Here is a 27,773-nt window from a genome sequence, read left to right on the forward strand (position 1 = left end):
ATACAGTAGGTAATTAGGGAGATAGAGAGAGAGTAGGTAGGTAGATAGAGAGACAGAGAGAAATAGAGAGAGAGAGAAGTACAGTAGGTAGGTAGGGAGAGAGAGAGAAATATATAGAGAGAAATACAGTAGGTAGGAAGAGAGAGAGAGTAGGTAGGCTGGTAGGTAGAGGGAGAAATAGAGAGAAAGAGATAGAGAGAAATATAGTAGATAGGTAGGGAGAGAGAGAGAGCAGGTAGGTACATAGGTAGATAGAGGGGAAAGAGCAATAGTGAGTTTCAAAAATTTTTAGAACCTATTCTGTAGGTGTGGCCCATTTTGTGGGTGTGGCTTGGCAGTCATGTGACCATGTGGGAATGACCAATTTGTAAAATATGGTGAAACTCATTTAACAACACTCTTGCTTAGCAACCAAAATATTGACCTCAATTGTGATCATAAATTCTCTTTCTTTTTCTTTCTTTCTTTCTTTCTTTCTTTCTTTCTTTCTTTCTTTCTTTCTTTCTTTCTTTCTTTCTTTCTTTCTTTCTTTCCTTCCTTCCTTGCTTGCTTGCTTGCTTGCTTGCTTGCTTGCTTGCTTGTCTGTCTCTCCATCTTTCTTTCCTTCCTTTTTTCTTCTTTCCTTCTTGTGTCTCTCTCCAACTTTCTTTCTCTTTCCTTCTTTTTCTTTCTCTTCTCTCTCTCTCTCTCTCCCTTCCTTTGTTAATCTCTTACTCTTTCTTTCTCGCTCTCTCCACCCCCCTCTCTCACACACACATACCTTCCATTTGGCGATAATTTCTGTTTTGCCAGTTGGGAAGCTGGCAAAGAAGCTTCATTTTCCCTGCCGCCCGTAGCACTTCACTTGATGCAGGGAGTGGGAGTAGCACTGACCAGGTTTGGGGAAGGGCCGTTCCTTCTGCTCAGTTAACGCATTGTTCCACGTCCACAGCTGATCACTTCCTGGCTAAAAGGGAATCTTTTCGGTCCCAGTGGGGCTTCTGGAAGAGAGTGGCTGAAGCGGCTTTTCTCTTCTCCTCCTGTCAGCTGAAGGAAAAGCCACGAGGAGATATTGGATATTTAAAATTCATTGATTGGCTTACTAAATTGAAAGAATTGAGGTGGCTGTAGAGGTAGCTGTCTTAACATTAGCCACCCCATGAGGAGCCGGATCATCGGTCCAGCTCTACAATCTAGGTTAGCTCTCTGCTAAGTGTAGCAAAATAGATAGGTGAGGAGCGGCTAGCATCTGGGAGTGATCAACAAGTACCGTTTGGCTGTGCCATGTTCTGATCGGCACTTGAATCAGCTGTAGCCATTTGACAGGTAATTACCGGCTGTGCTATGAGGCGATTGACTTTATATCAATATCTCCCTGAGAGTTTTCCTTCGACTTGCAGAAAAAGAGTGAAGCTGCTTCAGTCACTCTCTTCCAGAAGTCCCGCAGGGACCAAAAAGTCGCCCTTTTGGCCAGGAAGAGATCAGCTGCAGATGTGGAACTGTGCGTAAGTTGAGCAGAAATAACGGCCCTTCCTCACTCCAGACCAACTTGTGTAAGGCAAGACAGGCAGGCAGGTGGGCAAAAAGGCTTGGAGCTTGTTAGATCAGGTGAATGAAGGCACACTCAGGCTTCAGAGTAACGAACAGCTAGTACAAGTCAACTATGTACAATCCAGCGAAAGTTCAGCCTGACAACAGCCCTTTTATAGGGAGTTGTCAGACCCTTCAGCCAATCAGATTGAATCTCTGTTCCCGCGGAACAGAGGACCTTGGTGAAAACCATTAGTACTGTTTCTGATATTTAACACCCCTACCCTCTTAGATGGAATCAACCAACTTGTGACGTAGTCACACAGGTAGGTGGGCTTTCTGGTGGCTCACACAGACTTGCACAGTTCAGTTGTTGGGTGTTCATCAGTCAGGTCGGATGGACCTGTTGTCTCTGTGGCTTTGCCTGGTGAAAGCTCCTGGAACTTCTCACAGGCCACGGCTGGAGTTTCTGGAGCCGGTTCGCTCGGAACTCACTGCAGGCCTGCAACAATTTCAGATAAGTGCCCTGGTACCTTTGGGATTGAATTACCTGTTGAAGGAGTGAATTTGTGCTCCTTTTGGGTAGGGCTTTGACTTACTCATGCAGGAGTTATCTCTAGTTGCCTAAAATTGAAGTTGGAGATGCAGCCACGGAGTTGGTCAATGTGCTGTCTCCAATATTGACTGTCCTTGAGCTCTAATGGGTAAGAGTGTGGCCCGTTGATGCCTATTACTGTGGTAGGAATCCAAAGAGTTTCCTCAGCATAGTTGTGGGCATAAACTTGATCCCCTACGCTAAAGTTTCTTATTTTTCCGGTCAAATCTGGGGGCGATGTAGCAGAATAGTTTGGGTGTAGCCGGTCTAAGTGGGACCTTAGCCAATGACCCATTAGAAGTTTGGAAGGGCTTCTACCCGTGGTAGTACTTGGCATGATATTCTGTATAAGGAAGAATTGATCAACCTGTGTTTGCCAATTTCCCAGGCCCATCCTGGATAGGGCTTCTTTTGCAGATCTCACCATTCTCTCCACCTGACCATTGGAAGCTGGATGGAATGGAGCGACCAGGGCATGTCTGATTCCCTGTGCTGCTAAATAGGTCTCGAATTGCATGGCCATAAATTGGGGCTCATTGTCAGAGACCAAGACATCGGGCAGGCTGTGAGTCGAGAAAAGTCTCTGTAGTGCCTTGATGACTGCTTCTGCCGTGGTAGAGGTCATGAGGACTACTTCTAGCCATTTCAAGTAGGCATCCACAACTACCATAAAGGTCTGGCCATGAACTGGGGCAGCAAAATCTATATGCACCATAGACCATGGTGCTTGAGGTCACTCCCAATCCTTAGCGGCCGCCTCTGGGGGAGCTGGTCTGGACTCCTGGCATGGTAGCCATCCATTCTTCTATCTCCCTGTTCATGTTAGGCCACCACATGTAACTCCTGGCCAAAGACTTCATCCTGACAATTCCAGGATGCCCTACATGCAATGCCTCTAATACTGCAATGCGCAGTTTGGGTGGAACAACGACCCGGTCCCCCCACAGTAAGCAACCATTTATTACGGAGTTCATCACGTTTGCAGTCAAACATTTTAAATTCAGACCCCACAGGCCCCTTGGGCCACCCCCTCCACACCCAGTTTAAAACCTGTCGGAATGTAGAGTCTTTTGCTGAGTGACGGGCGACATCAAAAGACAATACAGGACCAGCTTCAAGACAGTCGGTGAGGAGGACTGGTGTCTCAGGGGGAGGGTCTGCAAGCAGTTCAGGCAGTGGGCATCGACTCAAGGCATCAGCACGCCCCAAGGTAGAGCCAGGTCGATGGACTAGCCGATAACTGTAGGCTGGGAGGAAGATTGTCCATCTGGTCATTCGCGGTGATAAGGAAGCAGGAGTAGGCCAATCCACAGCCAGCAAACCCAACAATGGTTTGTAGTTCGTAATGAGTTCAAAGTCACGGCCGTAGATGTATTCGTGGAACCATTTCATGCTGGTGACTGCAGCCAGAGCCTCACGGTCCAGTTGGATGTAGTTCCGCTCAGCAGCAGACAATGTTCATGAGTAGTAGTCGATGGGTGCTTCAGTTCCATTGGGCATGCGATGGCTGAGGACAGCTCCAATGCAAAACGGGAAGCGTCGCACATTAGGACTGTGTTAGATCGGCTGTATGAAGAATCAGAGGCGTCTGAGGTAACAGTAACCGTTTATTGTAACAAGAACGTTTGCAACAGTAACTAGCAGTAGACCGGATAGACTCTGGAGTTGTGTGTGGTAGATCAGATAGCCTCTGGAGTTGTGCAGCCTTTTATACTCGGCTGTCAAACCGTTTAGCCAATCGCCTCGCGTATGACAGCCCGGCAACCAGCAGGCGCGTCTGATTGGTTAAGACGCGCCTGGCTGCTGCCGAGCTGTCATTCGTAAGTGCGAGGACTTACGAGGCTATTCAACACTTCTTCCCCCCCCAGCTGTGCGCATGCGTTAGACTTGTGCACGCATAATCATTGAGATACGCTGGTGAACAGCGGACACACCCCAACCGCTGCAGTTGTACTGCAAGTGGATCTGGTAAAGGATGTCCCTGTCTGAGCTCCTCCCTTCGGGGAGTAGAGCTCCAGGTGACATCAGAAGGCCCTCGTTGTGTAACTGGAGAACTACTAAGGAAAGGTAGGTTGGGCAATGGGGGCGCGGCCGAGGATGGCGGTGGATTGGAAATAGGCTGGGAGGCAGCCTGTGAGATGGGAGGGTTAGGCCCAGAGCGACCTAAAAAACATGGGTGGAGGATTGCGGGCTTGGCTTGAGAAGCAGCAGATGTAACATCAGGGTTCGGAACCCCTGAGGAAAGTTTAGGCTGGCCTGAGTTTGGGAAGGCTGGAGGAATGTCAATGTTGGAGCGATGTTGCGGAACCAGGGCTGGCTGAGAGACGCCTATGTCAGACCCTTGCGTGTCAGTTTGAGTTGTTGAATCGGAGTTGGGTCGGCGCCTCAGTTGATCCAGGTTCCTTCTCCAGATGGAACCGTCGGGAATTCTTGCACTGTAGGAGACGGGTCCTGTTACTTTGATGATGGTGGCAGGCACCCATCTATTATCCCCTCCATAGTTCTGAGCCCAGACAAAGTCCCCAGGGATGAAAGAGCGGGAGGGTGTTGGAGGCCCCAGGTTGCCAGACTGAACCCCTGAATAGAGGGGATGCAATCTATCCAGGGTGGTCCGCAGGCGCCTGCCCATCAGCAGCTCCGCGGGGCTTTTCCGTGTAATGGGGCAAGGTGTGGAGTGCTGTGCCATTAAGTACGCATCCACCCTTGCCTGCCAGTCACCTCGGTTCAATCGTCCCAAAGCCTCCTTGGCCGATCGAACCGCCCTCTCCGCCCGGCCATTGCTGGCCGGATGGTAAGGGGCAACCGGCGCGTGGCGGACCCCTTGCTCGGCGAGGAATGTTTGGAAGGTTGTAGATGAGAATTGCGGGCCGTTGTCAGACACTACTGTGTCCGGCAACCCATGGGTTGTGAAGAAGCGTTGCAAGGCTCGCACAGTACTCTCGGCTGTGGTGGAGTGCATAAGCAACAATTCCACCCATCAAGAGTACGCATCTACAACCACCAAGAAAACCTTGGAAAGGGCCCGCAAAATCAATGTGAATCCGGGACCAGGGTCCACGGGGTATCTCCCACTCCCGGGAGGGAGAGGAGGGGGGAGATGGCTGGGACTGCTGACAGGTTACACATTTGGCGACCCAGGCCTCGATTTCTGAATCTAAGCCTGGCCACCAAACGTAACTCCTGGCTAGAGCCTTCATGCGTACTACTCCCGGATGATTCTCGTGCAGCCGCTGTAATATTTGTTGCCGGAGGACCAATGGGATGACCACGCGGTCGCCCCAAAGTAGGCAACCAGAATGAAGTGATAGTTCTAGTTGGCGGGCCTTGAAGGGCCTGTACTCTGGAGGTGCGGCAGCAGTAGGCCATCCTCTCAGGACCCAATTCATTATCTGTGATATGACTGGGTCAGACCAAGAGTGCGTGGCCACATCGGTTGAAGACAGGGGTAATTCCAATTGAGCGATAGCAAGGACAGAACGGCAAGGGACTGATTGGATGTCCTTGCCAGGTAGGGGGTAGCGACTAAGGGCATCTGCATGCCCTAGTTGCTTGCCTGGACGGTAGCAAAGGGCATAGGAGTACGCTGCTAAGAACTCCGTCCATCGGGTCATCCTTGGGGAAAGGATAGGAGGGGTCGGCCTATCACCGGCCAGAAGCCCAAGGAGTGGCTTGTGATCGGTGTATAGAGTAAAATGCCACCCGTATAGGTAATCATGGAACTTTTTAACCCCGGACACTGCAGCCAGAGACTTCTTGTCTATCTGGCTGTAGTTCCTCTCGGCGGAGGACAGTGTCCGGGAGTAAAAAGCTATGGGAGCTTCTGAGCCGTTGGGAAGGACATGGCTCAGAACAGCCCCCAAACCCACGGGGGAGGCATCACAAGCCAAAGTCAGGGGCATCTTGTCACTATATTGGACTAAGACTGCCTCTGACGTCAGCAGGGATTTGACAGCCGCGAACGCATGCACTTCACGGCTGCCCCATTTCCAGGCCGCGGATCGGTCGAGCAACCGATGTAGCGGCTTGGCTAGTGATGCCTTGTGGGGAATAAACGGCGCGTAAAAATTCAAAAGGCCTAGGAACGCTTGCAGCTGCACCTTTGAGGTTGGAGTGGGAGTGTTCCTGATGGCTGCTAGTTTTGAGGGGGTGTGGTGAATTCCCTGGGCATCTATTGAGAAGCCCAGGAATTCCACCTGTGGTACAGCAAAGAAACATTTGCTGCGCTTCAATTTTAATCCCACGCCCCTGAAATGGTCGAGGACCTTCCGCAGAACTTTGATGAGGTCTGAGCGGCTGTTTGCAGCGATCAGGACGTCATCAAAGTATGGGACCACACCAGGGAGCCCATGGAACAAGCGCTCCATGAGGCTCTGGAAGATCCCTGGGGCAATGGATACGCCAAATTGGAGGCGGCGACAACGGAAAGCCCCCCGGTGGGTGACGATGGTTTGGGCAGCCACCGCTTTGTCATCCACAGGAAGCTGCTGGTAGGCCTGCACCATATCCAGTTTGGCGAAAATGCAGCCCTGCCCCAATGAGTGGAGCAGGTGCTTCACTACAGGGACTGGATAGGGGTTTGCCTGGAGGCCAAGGTTGATCGTTGACTTGTAGTCGGCGCAGATCCGAATGGAGCCGTTGGCCTTCACTGGAATCACTATGGGGGTTTCCCAATGTGAATGGTCAACGGGCTCCAGTACGCCCTGCGCCACAAGCTTATCAAGCTCGGCGTCCACCTTTGGCCTCAAGGCAAAAGGCACCCTGCGGGCCTTCAGCCTGATTGGAGCAACCTGGGGATCCAAGTTAAGGGAAATGGGGCTGCCCTTATAGTGACCTAGCTGTCCATCAAAGATGTCAGCGTAGTCCGTTAGGACTACTGCTACATCAGAAGGGGGCGTGTCCGCTATGGAATGGATTCCGTTAAGGGATAGACCTAAGGGAGAGAACCAATCTAACCCTAAAATGGAGGGTAAAGGCTTTAGCACTATTAGGGCTGGCAAGACAGCAGAGTGAGTGCCATAGGAAACCCGTAGAGTGTAAGAACCCAGAGTGGGGATTTGAGAACCTTGAGAATCTTTTAAAATGGTGTCGGGGGGTGACAGTTGGGACCGTTTGACGTTAGGGCAGAGCTTAGAAAAATTGTCCCAAGACAGGAGAGATTTGGATGAGCCGGAATCGACCTCCATTTGGCATGGTCTCCCCTCAATAGATAAAGTTATGTTGATTTTTTCTGTACCCTCTGAAGCCAGGTTGACAGCTATTTCAGGAAGAGAAGTGATGGCCTCAGAAAGGTTGTAGCAGTCGTCTTGGTGTTGAAGTGGTTTGCGGCCTTGAGGGTTCTTAGGAGGTGGAGGTGGTCCGTAGGAGGTAGCAGGAGCAGGTAGGGAGGCTCGACAGACCTGGGCCAGGTGTCCTTTCTTTCCGCAACGGCAGCATACCGCTGCCTTGAAAGGGCAGGTAGACCGGGGATGCGCGCCACCACAGCCTAGGCAAATGGATGAAGCTGTCGGAGAACGGATGAGCGTTTGGGATTGCTGAGGCTGTTGACGACGAGGAGAAACCCCCAGCCTGTCCACCTGAGCTTGTCTAAGGTGGTCAGGCAGTGGAGCCAACTCGTCAATTAAGTTGGTGATATAAGAAGATTGTTGAAATGGCGGTGGCTCAAGAGCTGGTAGAGAAGGCAGGGCATGAGCATTCTGATCGACGGGTAAACTGCCAGTAACGGACATCTGGGCTAGGTAGCGCTCTATTTATGATGAAGATGAATCAGCCAGCTCGGCGGCTCGAGCTTCATCAATCGCATAGACAAGGGTAACTTTTGGTTTACCCAGTAATCTGCGTCTTAAAAAAATGTCCTTTAGACCGCACACAAATTGCTCTGCTAGGTTAGCTTCGAGATCCGGAAAGTCACACTGAGCCGCGGCGACTCGCAGAGCCTGTAGGAACTTGTTGACCATTTCTGTAGGCTTCTGCACTCGCCTGCGATATGCGAACCGACGAGCGATTTGGGAAGGAGTTGGAGTGTAATAGGCTTGTAGCCCGTCCGTTAATTCTTGCCAGAATATGTTGTAAACGGCCCTTGGGGCAGCAAATGACCTGGCAGTGGCAAACATTTCAGGGCCACATGCGGTTAGGAAAAACCCGCACTTTCTTGGTTGCAAGTAGCCTTGTCTATTATTCGCGATTAAAAAACACTCAAACCTTTCTAAGAAGGCTTCCCAAGTTTCCCCGCCGACTCCAAAAGGAGCAAAAGCTGGCATGCCGGCCATCAGGATTGTCTGAGGCGATTCTGGATGCAGCTGAGGAGATGATGAGGCATGTTGAACTGGTCAAATGCCTTTTAAAACGTTGCTTGTTTTTGGTTACAGGTTGTTCTCAGAGCCAGTTCCCTAGTCCTCGTCACCAGTGTTAGATCGGCTGTATGAAGAATCAGAGGCGTCTGAGGTAACAGTAACCGTTTATTGTAACAAGAACGTTTGCAACAGTAACTAACAGTAGAGCGGATAGACTCTGGAGTTGTGCAGCCTTTTATACTCGGCTGTCAAACCGTTTAGCCAATCGCCTCGCGTATGACAGCCCGGCGACCAGCAGGCGCGTCTGATTGGTTAAGATGCGCCTGGCTGCTGCCGAGCTGTCATTCATAAGTGCGAGGACTTACGAGGCTATTCAACAGACTAGTGGCAGGGTCTGGCTGTATTGGACCAAAAACGTGTCCACTGACAGCAGTTACTTCACCGCGGCAAATGCGGCTGCTTCAGTTCTGACTCAGGACCTCTTGGTGTGTTTGCTGAGAAGCCAATGCAAAGGCCTAGCAACTGTGACTTTCTGTTTGATAAAGATGCTGTAAAAGTTAAGGAACCTGAGGAATGCCTGTAGTTCCATCTGATTGTGAGGTGTAGGGACGTCCTGGATTGCCTTAATTTTTTTGTGGGTTGGGTGAATCCCAGAGCCGTTGATGAGGTATCCTAGGAATTCAACCCTTGCCACATTAATTTGGCATTTTTCTTTTTTGAGGTGGAGGCCTTTGTCTCTGATTCTGGCCAGAACAGTTCCCAATCTTTTAAATAATTGCGCCTCATTTGCAGCCGATACCAATATGTCATCAAAATAGGGGAAAACTCCTGGAATCCCCTGCAAAAGCAGTTCCATGATACTTTGGAACAGTCCAGGGGAGATACTAACTCCGAATTGAAGGCGGGTGCATTTGAATGCACCCCTGGGCATCACAGTGGTTTGGGCCTCCGCCGTGGCACCATCTACAGGCAACTGCTGGTATGCCTGCACCATATATAATTTAGCAAAACCTTTTCCGGGGCCTAATGAGTGCAGTAAATGGGTACAGGATAAGGGCTTTGTCGTAAAACTTTATTTATTGTGCACTTGTAGTCTGCGCAGATGTGGACAGACCCGTCAGGCTTCACAGGTGTCACTATAGGGGTCTCCCAATGTGCGTGATCTACTGGCTCTAGGATTCCCTGGCCAATTAATTTGTCAAGTTCCAAATCAATTTTAGGGTGGAGAGGGAAAGGTACTCTCCTGGATTTTAGCCTGATGGGGGCTACATTGGGGTCCAAGTTAAAAGATATTGGAGTCCCATCATATTTACCTAGACTGGTGCCAAAGACGTCCTTGAACTCCTTAAGGAATTCCTCAGTGCTTTCATCTCGTATGGTGTTGATTCCGGTCACTTCTAGGCCCAGGGCTTCAAACCAGCCAAGCCCCAGGAGGCTCTGCAGGTGTCCGTTGACTACCATCACTTGTAGCTGCCTGCAGAAGGTCTTGAACCTCTCCTGGAATGTGCCTTGGCCCACGATGAGGACTCGGTTCCCCTTGTAGTCGTGAAGGCAGATGTCTGGAATCCACAGCTGGTGCTTTTTAAGACTAGCGATAGCCTATTTGAGTGCTGCCCAAGACATTATGGTCAAGGATGACCCCATGTCAATCTCCATATTTCATGGAGAGTCCTCAATGAGGACTGTGACTTTCAGCTTTTTTGGCCTCTTTGTGCAAACTTGGCCTATGATGATAGGTGACTCTGGTGTCTCCTTATGTTCGCTGTGGTGGCGGCTGCCATGTCCCTTGGTTCGGCCTCTGTTGGCGGTTAGGTATACTTCTGGGCTTCCAGGTTGTAGCAGGGTGATACTTCTGCAGACCTTGGCAATGTGCCCCTTGTGTTCTGTGAGAAAAAGGATGAATTGGGTTATTTGGATAAAGTCTAAAACACCATTTTGAGTCTGAAACTCCATTTTAATTATGCTAGAAGCTTACCATAAATTGCTTGCTTGCTTGGAAATTTAAAAAAATGGAACTAAAATGCAGAAGCTGATGGGCCAAGGTTATGATGACCTGGCTGAAAATATCCTAATCGGTGTTGGAAGTCCCCTTGGCATGTCCCCTATGTTCTAAAGATGTTTTGACAGAAGGTGGCCAGTATCATGCTATTGTTTAAGCCTTGAGAACCTACAAGTTCATAAGTTCTCTAGGGTGTTCTGGGGGCATTCTGGAGGGGGAAGCTGACGTTTCACATTCATATTTCTGGAAACTACCTAGAAGTATTCAAATGTATTTTGAGACATGATATTTCCATGCCAGTCGCATGATACCTGCTAACATTGTTACTCAGCATAAACACGGATCACAAGTAACACACACATGTATTTTTGTAATTGCTTGATGACGTATATTGAGATGTCACTTTGTGTATTTAAGAGTTACCTGTTCCATCTGTAACCATTCTCTTTTTGCCTAGAGAATCCTACATGTGCATGCAGTCTGTTGATAAGAAGCCTCTTATCAATAAATAAAGCTTTTTGTTGCTTTTAATCTCTTTGTTTTGGTTTTCTTTCTATTTATAAAATTATCTGGGATATTTTTTCTCCCATGTTCGCAGCGTTGACAAATGTCATTGTGGAAATGGCAATATGTTCTGAGGTAGTTTCCTCTGCAGCCGGCGCAAGGTGGGAAACACGGTTCAAATTTCCGTGCCGGCTTGGTACAATTACTGTGCATGCGGTAGCTGTCATCTTTGCTCTCCAAGCCTTCAGGCTCTGTAGCCTCGCGATGCATGCCTGCGCTCTTCCTCACACTCTTTGGACTATTTTGGCAATGCAGGGTTTCCATAAATGTAATTGAGGACTCCGTAGCCCTGGCAATTAGAGAGTAAGATTTGTTTTTGCTAATAATCTCCTCTGCAGGCCAATGTCCCGAACACAGCATATGATGCAGTCAAGTAGAAGTTCATCAAGATCTCTAAACTCGCAGTACATTGTGGCCTTTCTGAGTGCTGCAATGTATTCGTTGATGGATTCCCCTTCCTTCTGCTTATGGATGTTGAATTAATGCCTCCGGACGTATTTAGATCATCTGGGAGCGTAGTGTGTCCTCAGCGTCTGTTGTAGAACTGACCAAGCGACCAATTGGAGTGGTGTTGGCTTGGACAAATCCTTCGCCATCTCAAACACCTCTGGTCCGCAGTAGTTCAGGAACATGTTCTTTTTCTGGCCTTCAGAAAGGCCCATGAGGTCGTTGGCTTCGAGAAAGCAATCGAACCTCATCATATTGGATTCCCAGTGCTCGGTGGCTGGGTTGTATGGAGTTGTTAGGGTGTGCGTTGTCATCTTGTGTTTCTAAGCACATTTGAATTTGCCTCTCAAAGATGGCTGCTCGATGTCGCACTGAGCTCTGGGCTGGATTGACTTGCTGGATTGTTGCGCTCTTTTAGTCTGCCTAGTTGCCTTCATATCCCACCATCGTCACCAGTGTTAGATTGGGTGAATGAAGGCACGCTCAGGCTTCAGAGTAACAAACAGCTCTTTATTAGTACAAGTCAATTATGTACAATCCAACGAAGGTTCAGTCTGACAGCAGCCCTTTGATAGGGAGCTGTCAGACCCTTCAACCAATCAGATTGAATCTCTGTTTCCACCAGAACAGAGGACCTTGGTGAAAACCATTAGTACTGTTTCTGATATCTAACAGAGCTCCCTCCATGTGCACGCCAGCCAAAACCTCCTGGAAGGCTTCTGCCGGCAGGCAAGGGGGGGGGCGTGATTGGAACAGAGATAAGCGCAGAAAATTGGCCTCAATGCAGCAGCTTGTCTCGTGTAGCTCCCCAATGGCTGTGATATGCACTAAAAGCTGAGTGGTGACTTTCCGGTAGAACAGACTAGGTTCCACGTGAGCCAAACGGTACTTGTTGATCGCTCCCAGATGCCAGCCACTCCTCACATATCTATTTTGCTACACTTAGCAGAGAGCTAGCCTAGATCGTAACGCCGGACTGGCGATCCAGCCCCTCATGGCATGGCTAATGTTAGACAGCCCCCTCTACAGCCGCCTCAATCCTTTCAATTTAGTAAGCCAATCAATGAATTTAAAATAGTCAATATCTCCCTGGGGCTTTTCATTTGGCTGCCCAAGCAAAGGTAGAAGGCGCAGAATCAGCTCTGCCTGAAGGCAAAAAGACTTGGAGTTCCCTCCGCACGCACACCAGCCAAAACCTCCCAGAAGACTTCTGCTGATGGGCAAGTGGGGAAGAGCTCCGAGGCTCTTAATCATAAGAGAGAGAGAAATGCAGTAGATAGGGAGAGAGAGAGAGAGAGAGAGAGAGAGAGAGAGAGAGAGAGAGAGAGAGATACAGTAGGGAGAGAGAGAGAGAGAGAGTAGGTAGATGTTTCCAGGTGTATTTATCCATGTGCTGGAGAAGGAAATCGCTGACAATCTGCAGCATCTAAGACTTTGTTTCTGCTGGCATAGCACTTGATCAATGTAATTCTCATCAATCACTTTAAGAGCTTTCCAAAAGGGAAAAAAAGTTTTTGCACTCTTCAAACCTCCCAAAAATGGGTCCATTTTTTGTCAAAGAAATTGCATGCATAGCCTTACGGAGGCTAATAAAGTGCTGCCTGGGACTGGGGGGGGGGGGGAGAACCGGCCGGGTTTTTGCTCATTTCTGCCCCCCCCAGCCCCCAGGAGCTCTCTGAAAGCCTCCATAAGTGTATGCACAGGCATTTTGATGAAGGGGGTGGGGCTTTGGAAGGCAAACAATGCTGTATTCGATGTATAAGATGCACCCAGATTGTCAGCCTCTTTTTTGAGGGAAAAAGGTAAGTCTTCTACTCCGAAAAATACAGTATGTGTATGTGTAAGGTATTACCGTAATTGTATTGTATTGTATTGTATTGTATTGTATTGTATTGTATTGTATTGTATTGTATTGTATTGTATTCCATTCCATTCCATTCCATTCCATTCCATTCCTAAAATATTAAGGCTGCCTGTTTCTCATTATGATGTTATAAGCATTCAATAATATTTAAGACAGTCTTCACAATATCTCTTAGCGGTCTTTTTGGCCGAAAGCCTGCTTGGTCTTCATGTATATACATCTGTAAAATCTTCCTTAGTCTTTTTGCCAAAATGCCAGCAAAGAGTTTGTAATCCTTGTTTAATAATTATTGTTTAATTATTAAACAATTAAACATTATTGTTTAATAATGAAATTGGTCTACAATTCTTTTTCTTTGTAACATCTTGACCCTCCTTGGGTAGCAACACAATGTTGGCTTTCTTTCCATGTCTGCAGTATCTTTCCCCACTGTAGTATATTGTGTCCTTTGGTGGTTGGAGAAGTTCATCCTCAAAGCACTTATAATGTTGGTGTCAGGATTCCCCAATGACAGAAGACTCTAAGGCTTGAGTTTCCATTTTATTAGAGATGTCTTATTGACACATCTGGGAAAATTTGAAAGTTTCCAGGTTTTCCCCACCCGAACCAAAGTCCAAGTCCATGCCCAGCACCCACATGTCCATCACATGCTCCAATCAAGTACCATCCCAACTGGAGAAGCCTCCCAGCCACAGCATTCCAGGTTCAGGACAAGTTGTCCTTGACTTGCAGAGATAGGAGCATTATTTTGACTATATCTACCCCACTCCATCCAAACCACATTCCCAGCTTCCCATAGCAATAAATGTGCCATGCCTGAAGGCCTAATGCAAAAGATGGCTTCCAGACCTAACAATTGGCCAGTAAGACCATCTTGCTTTGCCTGGCTTCATTTTTAATGACTTTTGATATCTCAAAAACTATTATCAGGTCATTTATGCCTCTGGGTTTAGGCAGCTTTTGTCTTCAAAGATATTTATCTATATTTGTCATACCTACCTTATATCTTTTGTACAAATTTAAATAGAAATTATGAAAGGACTTTTTAACAGGTTCATTGTCTGTTACTGCCTTCATAAATGTTTCCAATCATTGTTTTTGCTTTTCCTTTCTTAATTTATATGTCAACCATCTCCCTGGTATATTTTAAAACTTGAAGTATCTTAGTTGTGCCTAGTTCAATTTTGTTTCTATTTCCTGTACTGTTAACATAGACAATAGTTGTTGTAAAAATTTGATTATGGTGTAAAACTTTAAGTTCTCAATAGAGGTGGAGATAGCATCCATACATGGGTTGACATTGTCTGCCTTCTGATTGGACTGAGTCTGAATAAAGTTAGTTAAGACATGCCCCTTGTTGCTAGCCTTACCCAGCTTTTTGACTCAGTCCATTTCAAGGACGGTCATGTCATCACGTATCTCCTGAGAAATTTGCAAAATTAATAATTGATTAATTAATTGGTATTGATTTCCTTCATTATATTGTGATTTGGAACTGGAATCTAGGGCTGGAGTGTGAGGGCTTAGGCCCATAGCTCACCCTGTGGGCCATCTGCCTCCCAAGTCCCCCTCACTAGGCGGGAGAGTGTGTAGTGCTCTTGAAAGGTCACTAACTGCTTCTCTCCGGCGGCAAGGGAAGATCGCAGCGTTATTGCGGATCCTTTCAAAGAGTGTTTTGACAGCTCTGGAGGCCTTGAGGATTGTGAAATTGCCATGCAAGGAACGGCTTTCCTCGCACGGCCTTGCTGAAGTTTCCTGATTAGCGTGAAGGTGAGGAGAGAGACGCGGCTGTCAATTCACTGCCGCGCCACATTTGAGCCAGCTAGATTGCTTCCTCACTAAACAGAGCTGCACAATTTCCAGAGCCGACCTGATGACTCAGCTGAGTCACACTTCCTTGGCAGTGCTGTCTGAGGGCTCAGAAGAACATAGAGACAGCGAAAAGCGGCGATCCTGTGGAAAGGCAGGAGGTGAGACCCAGAATTGCCCCAGGCCTTTCTCCCTGCATCATTCTGCCCAGTGACTATCATGCTTGTAGCAGGGTGGCTAGAGACCATTAAAAAGGGTGTGAACCACCATTTTGGTTGCTAAATCCCTTTCAAAATGGTGGATGCTTCAAATGCTGAGGGAACCGTGGCCCAAGGGCTCCTAATTATAGTGGAGGCTTCCATCTCCCAAGCTGCAGTAGATTCTTAGGCACACACAAAAACTGAGAAAGACACTGCCCAGGCCAGAAAGAAAAAGTCCTTCAGGTCAGTCTGGCCTGACAAGGGAGATGGTCTAATTCCTGAGGACAAAAGTTTGAAGGCCTCATCTCGTAGAAATTCCTCATCATCCTCTAAGGGGAATACAGTGTCACAGACCAATGGCAGTATTTCTGTCCAACCCTCTCCAGTTCCATTGGATCAGCCCCTGGTTCTTTCAGGCCCCTGTTCCCAATAAATACCTCTGTACTGTGGGGCTATGGCTCTGATCTGCAGGGACATCTCTTGCAAGATCCTCAGTTTGGGACTAGAGGCAGCAGGTGTGCTGGCTAGATCCCAGCCTAACCAGTCCCCCGTCTCAGAAAACGGGGAGATTAAAGATGCAGAATTTTCTGGGGATGAGGAGGCAGTACCAGAAAAAAAAAACCACCATTTTTGGGCCTGTTCCAACCGGCCCACTTCAAGACCTTGCTGACCAAGGCCAAAGCATCTACTACCTTCACAGCAATGCCTCCCGCGCTGGCCCCTGCAATGGCTTCTACGTAGGCCAATTTGTTCTTCATTGAGCAGATGGTGGAGATGGACACAGTTCCAGCCCCAAAGTCATTTCTCGATGTGGTGCAATACCAGTGGGCATCCCCGACATCGGGTCCAGCACCATCATCCATGGACAAATTTTTTTACAATGTGTCCATTAACCTGGGACAGCTCCTTCAGATTCCGAAGGTCGATGTCCCAGTAGCAGCCCTTCAGTCAGCGACCAACATTCCCGGTTCCCAGGAGGAGGTCCTCAAGCTGGAGGACGAGAGTGTCGACCTCACGATGTACTGTGGGCATCAAGCAGCAGCTTGGGCAGTCCAAGCTTCCTCAACCACTTCGTTCTTCTCTCAATCCTGCCTGTTTTTGCTACAGCAGTTTCAACAATGTCTGCCTGCAACCGACCTGAGGGCGCATCAAGACCTCAATAAAATAGTGGCTGCCATCCAATTTATGGCTGATGCCACACTTAATGCCACTCGCTTTGCCTCTAGAGTGATGGCGGCCTCGGTTGCCTTCTGTAATCTGCATTGGCTCCGCCAGTGGCAGGCGGATGAGGCATAAGTGGTGACTAGTGTCCGCTCCTTATAAAGGGTGGGGAGTTCCTGTTTGGAGATACTCTAAAGCCACTTCTTATTGAGGATAAAGACAAGTGAAAAATCTTGCCGTCCACTTCCAGGAAAGGGTCTTCATGTGCTGCTCCATATTCTAGGAGGCAGTCCTTTCGGGCACAGGACTATGGTACCTCCTTTCAAGGCCATGAATATGGCTCCTATGGCTACAGGGCCCGGGGGAGTACTGCCAGAGGCAGCACCAGTAGTCTTTTCATTACCAGAGGAGCAACCAGGCCGAGAAGCCTTTCTGGTGGGGACGGGGCCCAAAAATTACTGAAAGCCCTAGTTCTCATTGGTTCTCCATTCCCATCGGGGGACGGTTACAACTTTTTGCTGACTGGTGGGCTGAGATTACCTCAGATGAATTAGGCATAACCACTTACACCCTGGAGTCCCATGACTTCTCTATAAACAGGGAGAAAAGCCATTTTGAACCCACCACCCGAATATTACACCTAGGGGTATGGATTGATTCCATCTCAGGTCAGGTGTTTCATTAGGTCTGGCTTAGCTCTAGAATTCCTCTCCACTCCCCTGAGTTTCTTTATTCGTTGCCTGATGTCCCATAACCTGGACAGACAAGCCCTCATGAATTCAGCTATACAACATCTCTTGGACATCAAGGCAATTCAACTGGTTCCAGAGGACCAATTACATCAAGGGTTTTATTCTATTTTGTTTGTCGTCCCTAAGGCCTTTGCGGGTTGGAGAGCAATTCTAGACTTAAAGCACTTAAACCGGCATTTAAAATACCGCAGGTTTAAGTTGCACTCCATACAATCCATTCTGGCAGGGGTGTGGGAGGGTGACCACCTGGCGTCAATTGATCTGATGGAGGCCTACCTCCACATCCCAATTAGGCCCGATCACCAGAAATTTCTAAGGTTCTGTTATGGGAGCATAATTATCAGTATATGGCCTTGCCATTTGGCCTCTCGTCTGCCCCCCAGGCATTCACTAAAGTTCTGGCAGCATTAGCAGCACATCTGAGGCTTCAGCCAGTGCATATCCAATGCTACCTTGATGACAATCCAGGTTGCTATCTGGAGCAAGGCGAGACCTTGACATAACCATTTACACCCTGGAGTCCCATGGTTCTCTATAAACAGGGAGAAAAGCCATCTTGAACCCACCACCCGGATATTACACCTAGGGGTATGGATTGATTCCATCTCAGGTCAGGTGTTTCTGTTGAGGGATAGACAGGAAAGCATTAGACAACTGGTTGGGAAGGTACTGAGTCAGTGCAGGGTCTCTCTGGCCATATTATCCCGCCTGCTGGGGAAACTAGTGTTGGCTATTAACATTGTGCCTTGAGCACGTCTCCACAGTAGGGACATTTAGTGGTTTCTCTTACCATTCCAGAGGGCTCGCAGGAGTACGTCACTATTGAAGGTCACCATGTCAGGTCTGCAGTGGTTCCTTTAAGAATCTTTGGCCTGCCACACTCTTATTAGGGGGGGTATTTAGCAAAGGGTAGAATGTGTTGTTTTCAAAATAAAAAATTCCTTCCTAGAAGCTCAAGGTCATCTTTTGTCTCCCAAATCTTTACACCTGACTGGAAGCAGTTAGGCGTAGACGCCAGCATGGAAGAAGAAGATTGGACCATGTGATGGACTGTGGGTGTGGGGGCAAGATCATGAACTTTTAACTGGGTGGGATTCTGATGTAACTTCCAGAGTTGGAATCCCCACAGCTATGTGCCAACATGCCTGTTTTATTAAATTGGAACTTTAAGCATTGTTTTGCCTTCGACTTTGATTTGAATCTACATGTATTTGGAATGCTAACATGCCATTCCTCTGCTCTCTCCATTGGTGAGAGAATAAGGATAAGGTTCCCTATGTTGAAGCTTGTTCCAAAGAAATGACTAGCACAAGTATTAAAAGACACCAATACTGTAATATCAAATATAATATTTGTAATATCAAATCAAATATAAGCACCAGCACACTGCCAGAAACAAACCAACTAATATACAGCACAGTTCCAGTTATAACTAGGATGCAAATTGAAACATCAGGCTGGAAAATAAGATTAGCAAGCCGAGATTTATTTATTATTAAATGCCTATGCCATCCATTTTCCCAAGATGACCCTACACAATTTATATTCCAATGATTAAAATATGATAAAGAGTCCTGAAATAACAAAAATGCACATATTTAAAATTCTGTTAAAATTCAGTTAACCAACTGAATTTTGTTAGAGAAGAGTTAGGTATGAATGAGGAGGAGGTAGCAAGAAATTAATCACCTCAGCAGTCATGATATTCTGAAGTACAGGAGCCACAGCAGAAAAGATTCTTCTCCTGTACCCTGTAAGTCAAAATTCCTTGACCAATGGGATCCAGAGCATGACTCATGTGCCAGCATGCATAAACAGTTAAACCCATTGGAGGTCATCAACTGGCCCATAGAATAACTGTGTCCCTCTCATTCAAGTGCTGCAAAATTATTGACTCAAAGAGATTTATGACCATTGAACTTCCAGTTCTACACAGTTATTCAAGTATTGCAAAACTCTTATCTACTCAAACAGACTTATGACCATGAAACATGCTGTTCTAAACAGTCATCATGCTCAGTTGAATCTCTTAAAAGGAGACCATTATGCAAATTGGATACTAGCATGTATTGGACTTTTGATTGAATTTTTTTGAATTTACTAGAATTATTTTTTGTGCCAGAGATTTCTCTTGTCTTTTCTACTGAGAAAAAAGGCATATGGGCAGGTTTTGAATTTACCCCATGTTTTGTAGCCCAATATAAGTGGTGTTCATCAGGGAATTCCCTCTGTCCAATTTCTTCAGAAAAAAATCATAGATTTTTTTTCCACATTTAAACAAATTCTTACACGTATTTGACTGCACTTCTTTTTACACATTCTACTGTATAGGAATTAAGATGACCAGTAAAGACAAATTGACAACTCACATTTAATCAATACATTTACTGAGGGCTCACCATAAAATACTAAAATATATTTAAAAATCAATATCAAAATAAGTCAATATATTAATTTGTGATGTAATTTATGTTTTACAGAGTTATTTGTTCTCCAAAATGCAGATATAAAATATCTCAGGCAAACATACAAATTTCTTAAAACTTTCCCTTCATGAGCTGGTGTTTATCGTTCAGTTCAGGTCTCATCACAATGATAAAACACTTGGGAAGAAAGATGCAAACCAATAAGCCAGCACTGGAGGAGATCATGGAGAAGATCTCCACAGCCAACGTATATTTTCCCCTTGTGCTTAGATAGGTTGGAATAAAACACAACCAAACACTGCAGAAGACCAACATGCTGAAAGTGATGAATTTAGCTTCATTGAAACTGTCAGGTAAATTCCTAGCTATAAAAGCAGCAGAGAAACTAAGGAGAGCAAGAAAACCCATAAAGCCCAAAACACAGTAGAACATGACAGAGTCTTCATTGCACTCCAGGATGACTTCTTCAGACATTGTCTTTGCATCAATATCTGGATATGGTGGGGATTTTATCAGCCATGCAGCACAAATATATGTTTGAACAAGGGAACAGGATAATAGAATGAAACTGACCATCTTTCCACCCACCCATTTCCTCAGTCTGGAACCAGGTTTTGTAGCCATGAATGCTAGAACCACAAGAAAGGTTTTGGCCAATATACATGAAACCGCCACAGAAAAAATGAGGCCAAAAGCTGGTTGTCGAAAGAGACACACAATCGTATTGGGTCTCCCAACAAATAGAAAGACACAAAGGAAAGAGAGGAGAAGAGAAACTAAGAGTGTATAAGTGAGATTCCGGTTGTTGGCTTTGACGATGGGAGTGTCTTTGTGTTTCATGAAGATTGTGATTACCAATGTTGTCATTAAAGAAAAGCAAAGAGAAAGAACAGTCAGACTGATCCCCAAAGGTTCTTCATAGGACAAAAAGGTGATCCACTTTGGAATGCACATATTTTTGCCAGGATTTGGATAATGACGTTCTGGACATGGAGAGCAGTCATCTGTGTCTGAAATAAGAATTCAAGTGAGTTGATATAAAAATCATAATTTTGGCTTAATCCCAGTATATTTGGAAATTTCCTACCTTTTTCCTTTGATATTTTCCCCTTGGGACATAAATGGCAATCATAGCAACAAAACAACTTCCCCTCTTTCTTGGACTTGCTGTATCCTGTCTCACAAGGATTGTTACACAAAGATAAAGGTAATTCCTATCAATGAATGAAGAAGAATATTTTAAGATACGGAGGGGAAAGACTATGCTTGGAGAGTTACCGTGAGATTAAAAATGAAGTAGCAGGATAACATAATTTTAGATGTAATAGCTCTGAAATTATAATTAAATAAATATGTGTAGCCTGCATTAGCCATCATCTCTCTTCAAAGACAATTTCTGTGCTAGTTAGTTAAAGTTGGTTTTCTCAACTTCTGAATTTTGATGCCTGCAAACTGACAAGATCTACTGTTTTGGTTTGCAGCTTTTATTTAAAAACCCTGAAAACCATTGCTCAAGATTAACAGGCAGCCGGGAAAATATATTTTCTAATATTCAATATCAATTGCTAGAAAAGTTTTAAAAAATCTTACTGATATCTTTCCTTTTAAAGAAAAGTTGTGCTAGATTAGTCAGAAATGATACCGTGACACTTTCATCAATAAATATATTTAAAGGAAGGCAAAGAAATTTAGATTCAAAAAACTAACCTGATTAAAGCCTACTGGCCATTTGATGGAATCTACAGAAATATTGAAGAACTTGTCTGCTGGAGCTGTGGGATCTATGACTCCAACTTTGACCCTAGCAAAGGATTGGTTTGGGAATGTGATCCAGTTGATAACATCAAATCCACCAATGAACTCTCCATTTTTATCAAAGGAGATCTTTTCACCCACACTGTTGTTGAATCTGACACTTCTCAGGAATGAATGAACCTGAAACACAGAGGCAATCAGAGAGGAACAAAAAGAAGGAGGGAGAAATAATTCATGTATTCAAAACAAGCATATGTTAATTAAAGAATTTTTCTTTCAACAAAGACTATAAAAAACCTTTTTTTGTAGTATCAAATAAATAACACAACAATGATTCTAAAATAGTGGTAGAGATTACATATCAGATTTCTAAAATAAAAACAACATAGAACTGAAAAATAAACAACTAGCAAAAAATAAAATAAAGTTCTGTGATATAAGTAGCAAAAGCTACTTAAGCCAGATCACTTCTAATAAATATATAACAAATACTAGGATGTATAAAAGTAGCATATGATTGCACTGATTTCACATACTTCAATGTTATCTTCAAAATGCTACAAGTTAGGCTTTAGCAGTAAATGAACCCAGAACTAAGAAGTACAAATAATTTTTTGAAAAGGCAGAGGAACTGGAGATCAAATTTCCTGCATTTGCTGGATTATGAGAAAGCAACGTAATTCCAGAAAACCATCTACTCCTGCTTCATTGACCATGCTAACGCCTTTGATTATGTGGATTGCAACAATTTGTAGAAAGTTCTTAAAGTATTGGGTGTACCTGACCACCATAACTGTCACCTGAGAAACCTAATGTCACCTATGCCTGATTCACCTTGGAATCTCAAAGGCTTCCTGCTATCAAAAGCAGGCAGAGGTGGGGAGTACGAAAGGGTAATAAAGCTGTGTTTCTAGGTCAGTTGTTCCCAAAGTGGGTGGTACTGCCCCTAGGGGGCGGTGGGATGACTTAGGGGAGAGCTAAGAGGCAAAGGAGGTGGCAGAGGAATGCTGGAGGTCACCCTCTCGCAGGGCGCAATTCTGCCTGGGCTCTGTTGGTCGGGAGTCAGCTGAGCACTTCCGGCAGGGATGAAATTCAATCTAATGTCCTAAAGACTGGAAGGATTTTTCGATCGCTTGCTTGCTCATTCAGGAGGCATGCAAGAATGTCAGGCCGGGGGGAGGCAAGGGGGAGCAGAGAAAGAAGAGAAGAGCCTATTGCCTGCATTTCTCCTCTGATACGATTCTGTGTGTGCTGTGCACAGAGAAGAGATGTGGGATTTTATAAATGGCTTTACTTCTGACTCCCTTTCCGGGGCTGCGCTGCGAGCCGCCTCTGTGAAGATTATGCCATGCAGTCCCTGTGCAATGGAGCCCCCCCCATCCCTCTTGCACCCGCTCCACATGGACGCGCCACTCTCGCCTATCTCTACCCCTTATACCTTAGAAATGCAATACAGGTAAACATGCAGTGGGGGGGGGGAGAGGCTAGGCCCCCTCTGCCTCCTTGCTCCATTTGTAGAGGTGGTCTTAAAAAGCAAGGAGTGGGAGAAAGGGCACTTGGGGTGGTTTCTCAAACTTTGAGTTGCAAAGTAATCTCATTAAAGGCTGAAATATAGGAGAGGTTGTGGAAAAGGGATAAGCATTTCCAACATATACTGTTTTTAAAAAAGTAAATTAAAAAGTGGTCTAATTACTGTCTAACATTGGATATTGTCACATACAGGAAAAAGCAAAGCAAAACAAAATTATGATAGAACAACGTCCCATATTTGAAGAAAGTGCTGTCTAAATGTTCCAGTATGTCAAACAAGATGTTTTATAACCAAATGGAGTCAAAACACTGTAGTTTATTTTAATAAAGTGCCCTTCCTATCTTGATATTTATGCACAGTGAGACCTTTGTCACAGATAAATCTGGATAATGGCATCACTCTTATCTTGTGTCAATATACATGAGCTGCAAGGCTTGTATTTTGCCATAGTATCATCTACAGCTCCATAAGTACTACTAGGGTTTTGACCAGCTGCTGGGAACCAATATATTGAGGAATACAGAGAGACTGATCATGGGGCAGTCTAATGAGCATTTCTGAAATGGCAGATACTACAGAACAAAGTCGTCTTCCTTCTCCACCCCCACCCCACCCTGTTATTTTGAAAAAAACAAAAGGTAGCAGTGTGTGTGAGTGATCAAACATGTACTGTATTACACAGAATTTACTGAACAGTGAAGCTGTTACTAAATTTTACTGAGTTTACTAAGTTACTAGTTACTAAGGTTCTTGATAACTGACTATCGGACTTTGAAAACCTGGTATCACTGGATCATGTTCAACAATTTTGTTGAATCAACATTAACTAAAAATGTTTTTAAATTAGATTTTGAATAAATGTGCAATTAATTGTTATAGTTTTGAATTTTACTGTTACTATCTTCCTTCCGTCGTGCAAACCGCCCAGTCACATGACAACCCCCCCCCAGCCATGGCCACCAAGTCACGCCTACAGAACCGGTAGTAAAAAATAATAATTCCACCACTGGGTAGGGGGCTCTGGGGATCAGTTTGTAACACCAAGAGGGCGGTGGACTGAAAAAGTTTGGAAACCACTGTTCTAGGTGATGGGAAATTGGGAGAGGGAATGAAAGGTGATAAAGACAGAACAGCCAGATCATGTTTGCACCAGCATCCCAAGACCAAGCCTGAGAAATATGTGGATTATCTGCAAATATTTCAGTATTATCAAAATATCTTTGTGAGATCTGGTTGGCTGGAAACAGACTAATCATAGAGATAGAGGAAGAATGGGCTGTGGATGAAGCTTTTTTGTATCTTGCAAGCACGGGAGAATTAAGAGCTGGCTTCACATTACTTCAACCAACACATTTAATAAAAGAACCCTTTGCTTTAACAAAATGGAGTGGAGGGTCTTTCTTTCCTAAGGGATCAGATTGGGGCCCGTCATACCCAACAGTTAGAACCAGATGTGGAATAATTGATTTCTTCTAAATAGGATAAGAACAACAAGGCTATATATTGTCACCTTGCTTATTTAAATTACATGGAAAGTACATCTTGTGAAATGTCAAGCTGGATGAATCACAAGCCAGAAGTAGGATTGCTCGGAGAAATATCAACAACCTCAGATATGCAGACGATACCACTCTAATGACAGAAAAGGGAAAAGAACTAAAGAGCCTCTTGATGAGTTAAAAGAGTGCAAAATATGTTTGAAATGCCCTGTTAAAAAAACTAAGAATATGGTATCTGGTCCCATCACTTCATAGCAAATAAAAATAAAATAAGTTAAATCAGTGACATGGCACATTTGCTCACATTTGCGAACTGATTGGGAAAGTAAGTGAAGCTGGATGGCTGGATAATGTCATCAGCACAATAAAGTTTAATTCTGGAAGACAGTGGAGAACAGTTGGGTCTGGACAGTTATGGTTCATGGATTTGCCAAACTCAGACAGGGCTTAGAGACTGAATACAGGAGTTCATTATTTAATAACTGCTTCTTCAGCAACCCTCTGAAATGGCAACAGTGCAGAAAAAGCAATACTTATGACTTCCTTATTGTGCTCCCCTGATCCAAATCCTGGAAGTCAGTAATTGCTCAAGTGATGTCACAACTTCTAACTGCATCACTTAGCAATCAAAATTCAGTTGCATATGATCATTACCAATGATCATCATTAAGTAAGGGCTGCCTGTAAAATTTACAATATAATGGAAGATAGATAAAATCTAAAATTAATTTAGAAAATAATTTTTAAGAAACTACATTCTACCTAAGAAACAATGTCTAAGCAGAAGCGGTAAAGTGAGAATCAACATCTGCAGGCTTCTGGAATTTGAAATCCTGCATTAATTTGATGGCTTACATGTCTGTCATTTGAAATTTATTCTTATTTCATCCCAAAGGAGTACATATATCTCACAAAATGTGGGCTCAGAATCCCATCCCATCTTGGTCCTCCATTATTAAGCACCCTGAGATATTAAAATCACCTTCCCTCCCTTCCCATCTACTTTCAGAGCCATGTTCTTAGAAGCATGTAAGGCTGCTCTCATTCATCTCCATCCATTTGCTCTAAAATTGTCCATGTGTTGTTGATAATTATTGTGTCTAGAAATAGTCTATGAATTTTTGAGAACCCTATGCAGCATAAAAAAAGAACATGAGCTTAGAACAGTGGTTAGAATGCAGTACTGCAGGCTACTTCTGCTGACTGCTGGCTGCCTGGAGTTTGACAGTTCTATTTTCACCTGTTCAAGGGTGACTTAGACTTCCATTCTACCAAGGTTGGTAAAATGAGGACCTGAATTGTTGGGGGCAGTATGCAACATGTTGACTCTGTAAACTGCTTAGAGACGGCTGTAAAACACTGTGAAGTGGTTTAAGTGCTGAATTAATTTCATCGAGAGAAGCATCTTCTAAGGAATTTTGTAGAATGCCATACACAATTTTAGTATCAGCATATGAATGTTATCATTAGTTAATTCAGTATTACATCTCGCTTTTGGATTTTCAGACATCAATATCCCTGGAGAATAATATTTACTAGAGTTTATGGACACCTGTTGCAACTGAAGATATGGTGGTTTCTGTACCACTCTGCTAACAGACGTACCTGCTACCATACTTGATTATGAAAATATTTCCTTCTTTCTTTCATCGTTGTTTCTCTATATCTCCCATTTAAACCTAGTTTCAATCCGTCAAAAAATTTTGTTCACTATTTTTTATGGATACATCTTGCGATTGCAGATATGGTGGTTTCTCCACCACAAACTTACCTTCCACCACACTTGATCATGAAACTGTTTCCTCCCTTCTTTCACGATTGCTGTTTCTCTGCATTTGTATATATGCAGAGATTGCAAAGCATGTGCCACAGCATAGACTGCATTGTAAATATTGTAACTTTGGCTGTTCATTAATGTTTCAAACACAGATGTGGGAAGGGTATCAAGCCTCTCCTGTCCAGTACATTTCTTGTCAGAGTTATCAGTTTTTGAGTTTGAAAAGAAGCAATCAAATGCCTGTTCCCAAAAATCTTTTTGAAAATAATCATGCTGGTTGTTGTTTGGATTCACATTTTGAATAAATTCTTGGAAATCCTGGACCTCCCTTGTGTGAACTGCAAAGGATAAAGCACCATGTAGAAAATGAATATCCCAAGATTTTTGAAAGGTAACTGAGGTATAATCTGTCTGAGCTGTTATAATCCAGATCTTATTCCTCTTTGGTACATCCTCTACCTCTGAAAACTGAAGGAAACTTCTCAGAGTTGATAAGGACTGAGTTTCACCATATAAGATTATCACATTGGCTGTGCTGTTCATGAGAACATGGTATATATGTAATCCTTCATCTATGAGATCAGTAAAATCACTGTAAACAGCTACGTTTGGTAACTCTGCTATGAATTCAATGCAGATGCCATGCTCCGAAAATGTGGGAAGCACCTCCTGGAGGAATTTCTCTCCTTTCTCATCTTTTACCATAAGAATTCTGATCCAGATCCATCTAAAATACAGCAATAACTGCAGGAGGCCCTTGCGTTGGTGGGATTCATTCGGAAACATTTGTTGGAAGAAAACCGCTTGAGTCTCTTTATTCATGACTGGAGCAGAGCCATATATCAACTGCAGAAAGGTAAACATATGCAATGGCAAAAGTCTATGTGAGCCCCTGAAAATGTGTACATTTCATTTGAGTATTTTGTTATTTTTATATACTGAAACATTATGCAACTCTTTCTGTTAATTAGGAAATAACAACCAAGATGTCTCTCTTGAAGTATCAGTAAATACATGTTTGTGGAATCTATTGTGAATGTTTCAAATTTGAGCCTTTCTTCAGTTTCTGGAATTTACTATGTCAAATAGCTTTCACCATCTGTATGTCTCATGATTACTCATGCTATTATGCCAACTTTATCAAGGAAAATAATATCTACTTATACAAAAAGTCTCTTCTTTTTACAGTGAGAAGCATATAGATGTTTAGGGAGTTATGACAGAATGAGAGTGTATATCTACATCAAATCTTACCTGAGGAACTTTATAGATGCACAGCACACTTGCCATGTGAAGAGAGGTGTCAGGTCCCCCAATAACTGCAGCCAAAGTATTTGTGATCCCACACTTGTAGTTAGGGATGAATTTTCCCTGAGTTAAAGGTAGAACCATTGATGCAAAGTAAGTCCAGCTTGGACTAAAATTGCTGTTAAAAATGTGGAAGCCCAGCGTGATGTTGGTTAGAATATGGGGATTTTCATTAATCTGTTTTATAGTAAATGCTAAAGTCAGGATATGCTGGTAATTCTGAAAAACTGTTCTGTAAAACAATTTTAAAAAATACATTAAGAGAGATCTGTTTCACATTATGTGCC

At 44.6% G+C, this 27,773-nt stretch overlaps 2 protein-coding genes across 2 annotated transcripts; both read right to left on the reverse strand.

The window, feature by feature from the left end:
- Window positions 1-2,108: 2,108 nt before the first annotated feature.
- LOC116521753 (uncharacterized protein K02A2.6-like) lies at window positions 2,109-7,830 on the reverse strand. Its single transcript, XM_032236413.1, is given in 7 exon segments — window positions 2,109-2,447; window positions 3,523-3,670; window positions 4,444-4,727; window positions 4,830-5,118; window positions 5,120-5,780; window positions 6,369-6,566; window positions 6,630-7,830. Coding segments are annotated over 7 exon segments (3,120 nt in total).
- An 11,897-nt stretch (window positions 7,831-19,727) lies between these two features.
- Window positions 19,728-27,570, reverse strand: LOC116521754 (vomeronasal type-2 receptor 26-like). Its single transcript, XM_032236414.1, has 5 exons — window positions 27,433-27,570; window positions 26,173-27,024; window positions 21,324-21,551; window positions 20,704-20,830; window positions 19,728-20,626 (listed from the first exon to the last, which is right to left on the reverse strand). The coding sequence occupies exons 1-5, from the start codon at window positions 27,568-27,570 to the stop codon at window positions 19,728-19,730; spliced, it is 2,244 nt and encodes a 747-aa protein (XP_032092305.1).
- Between the last annotated feature and the right edge of the window lie 203 nt (window positions 27,571-27,773).

This window comes from Thamnophis elegans, chromosome Z (assembly GCF_009769535.1).
Source record: "Thamnophis elegans isolate rThaEle1 chromosome Z, rThaEle1.pri, whole genome shotgun sequence".
Classification (NCBI taxonomy): domain Eukaryota; kingdom Metazoa; phylum Chordata; class Lepidosauria; order Squamata; family Colubridae; genus Thamnophis; species Thamnophis elegans.

Bases quoted from the DNA above. Each gene is read 5' to 3' on its own strand.
- LOC116521754 (XM_032236414.1), bottom strand. From the start codon at position 27,570: ATGGTTCTACCTTTAACTCAGGGAAAATTCATCCCTAACTACAAGTGT. The intron at 27,025-27,432 runs GTAAGATTTGAT...ACCTTTCTGCAG, and splicing joins GCATCTATAAAGTTCCTCAG to TTGATATATGGCTCTGCTCC. The intron at 21,552-26,172 runs GTAAGTTTGTGG...TCTGTGTTTCAG, and splicing joins ATGATCAAGTGTGGTGGAAG to GTTCATTCATTCCTGAGAAG.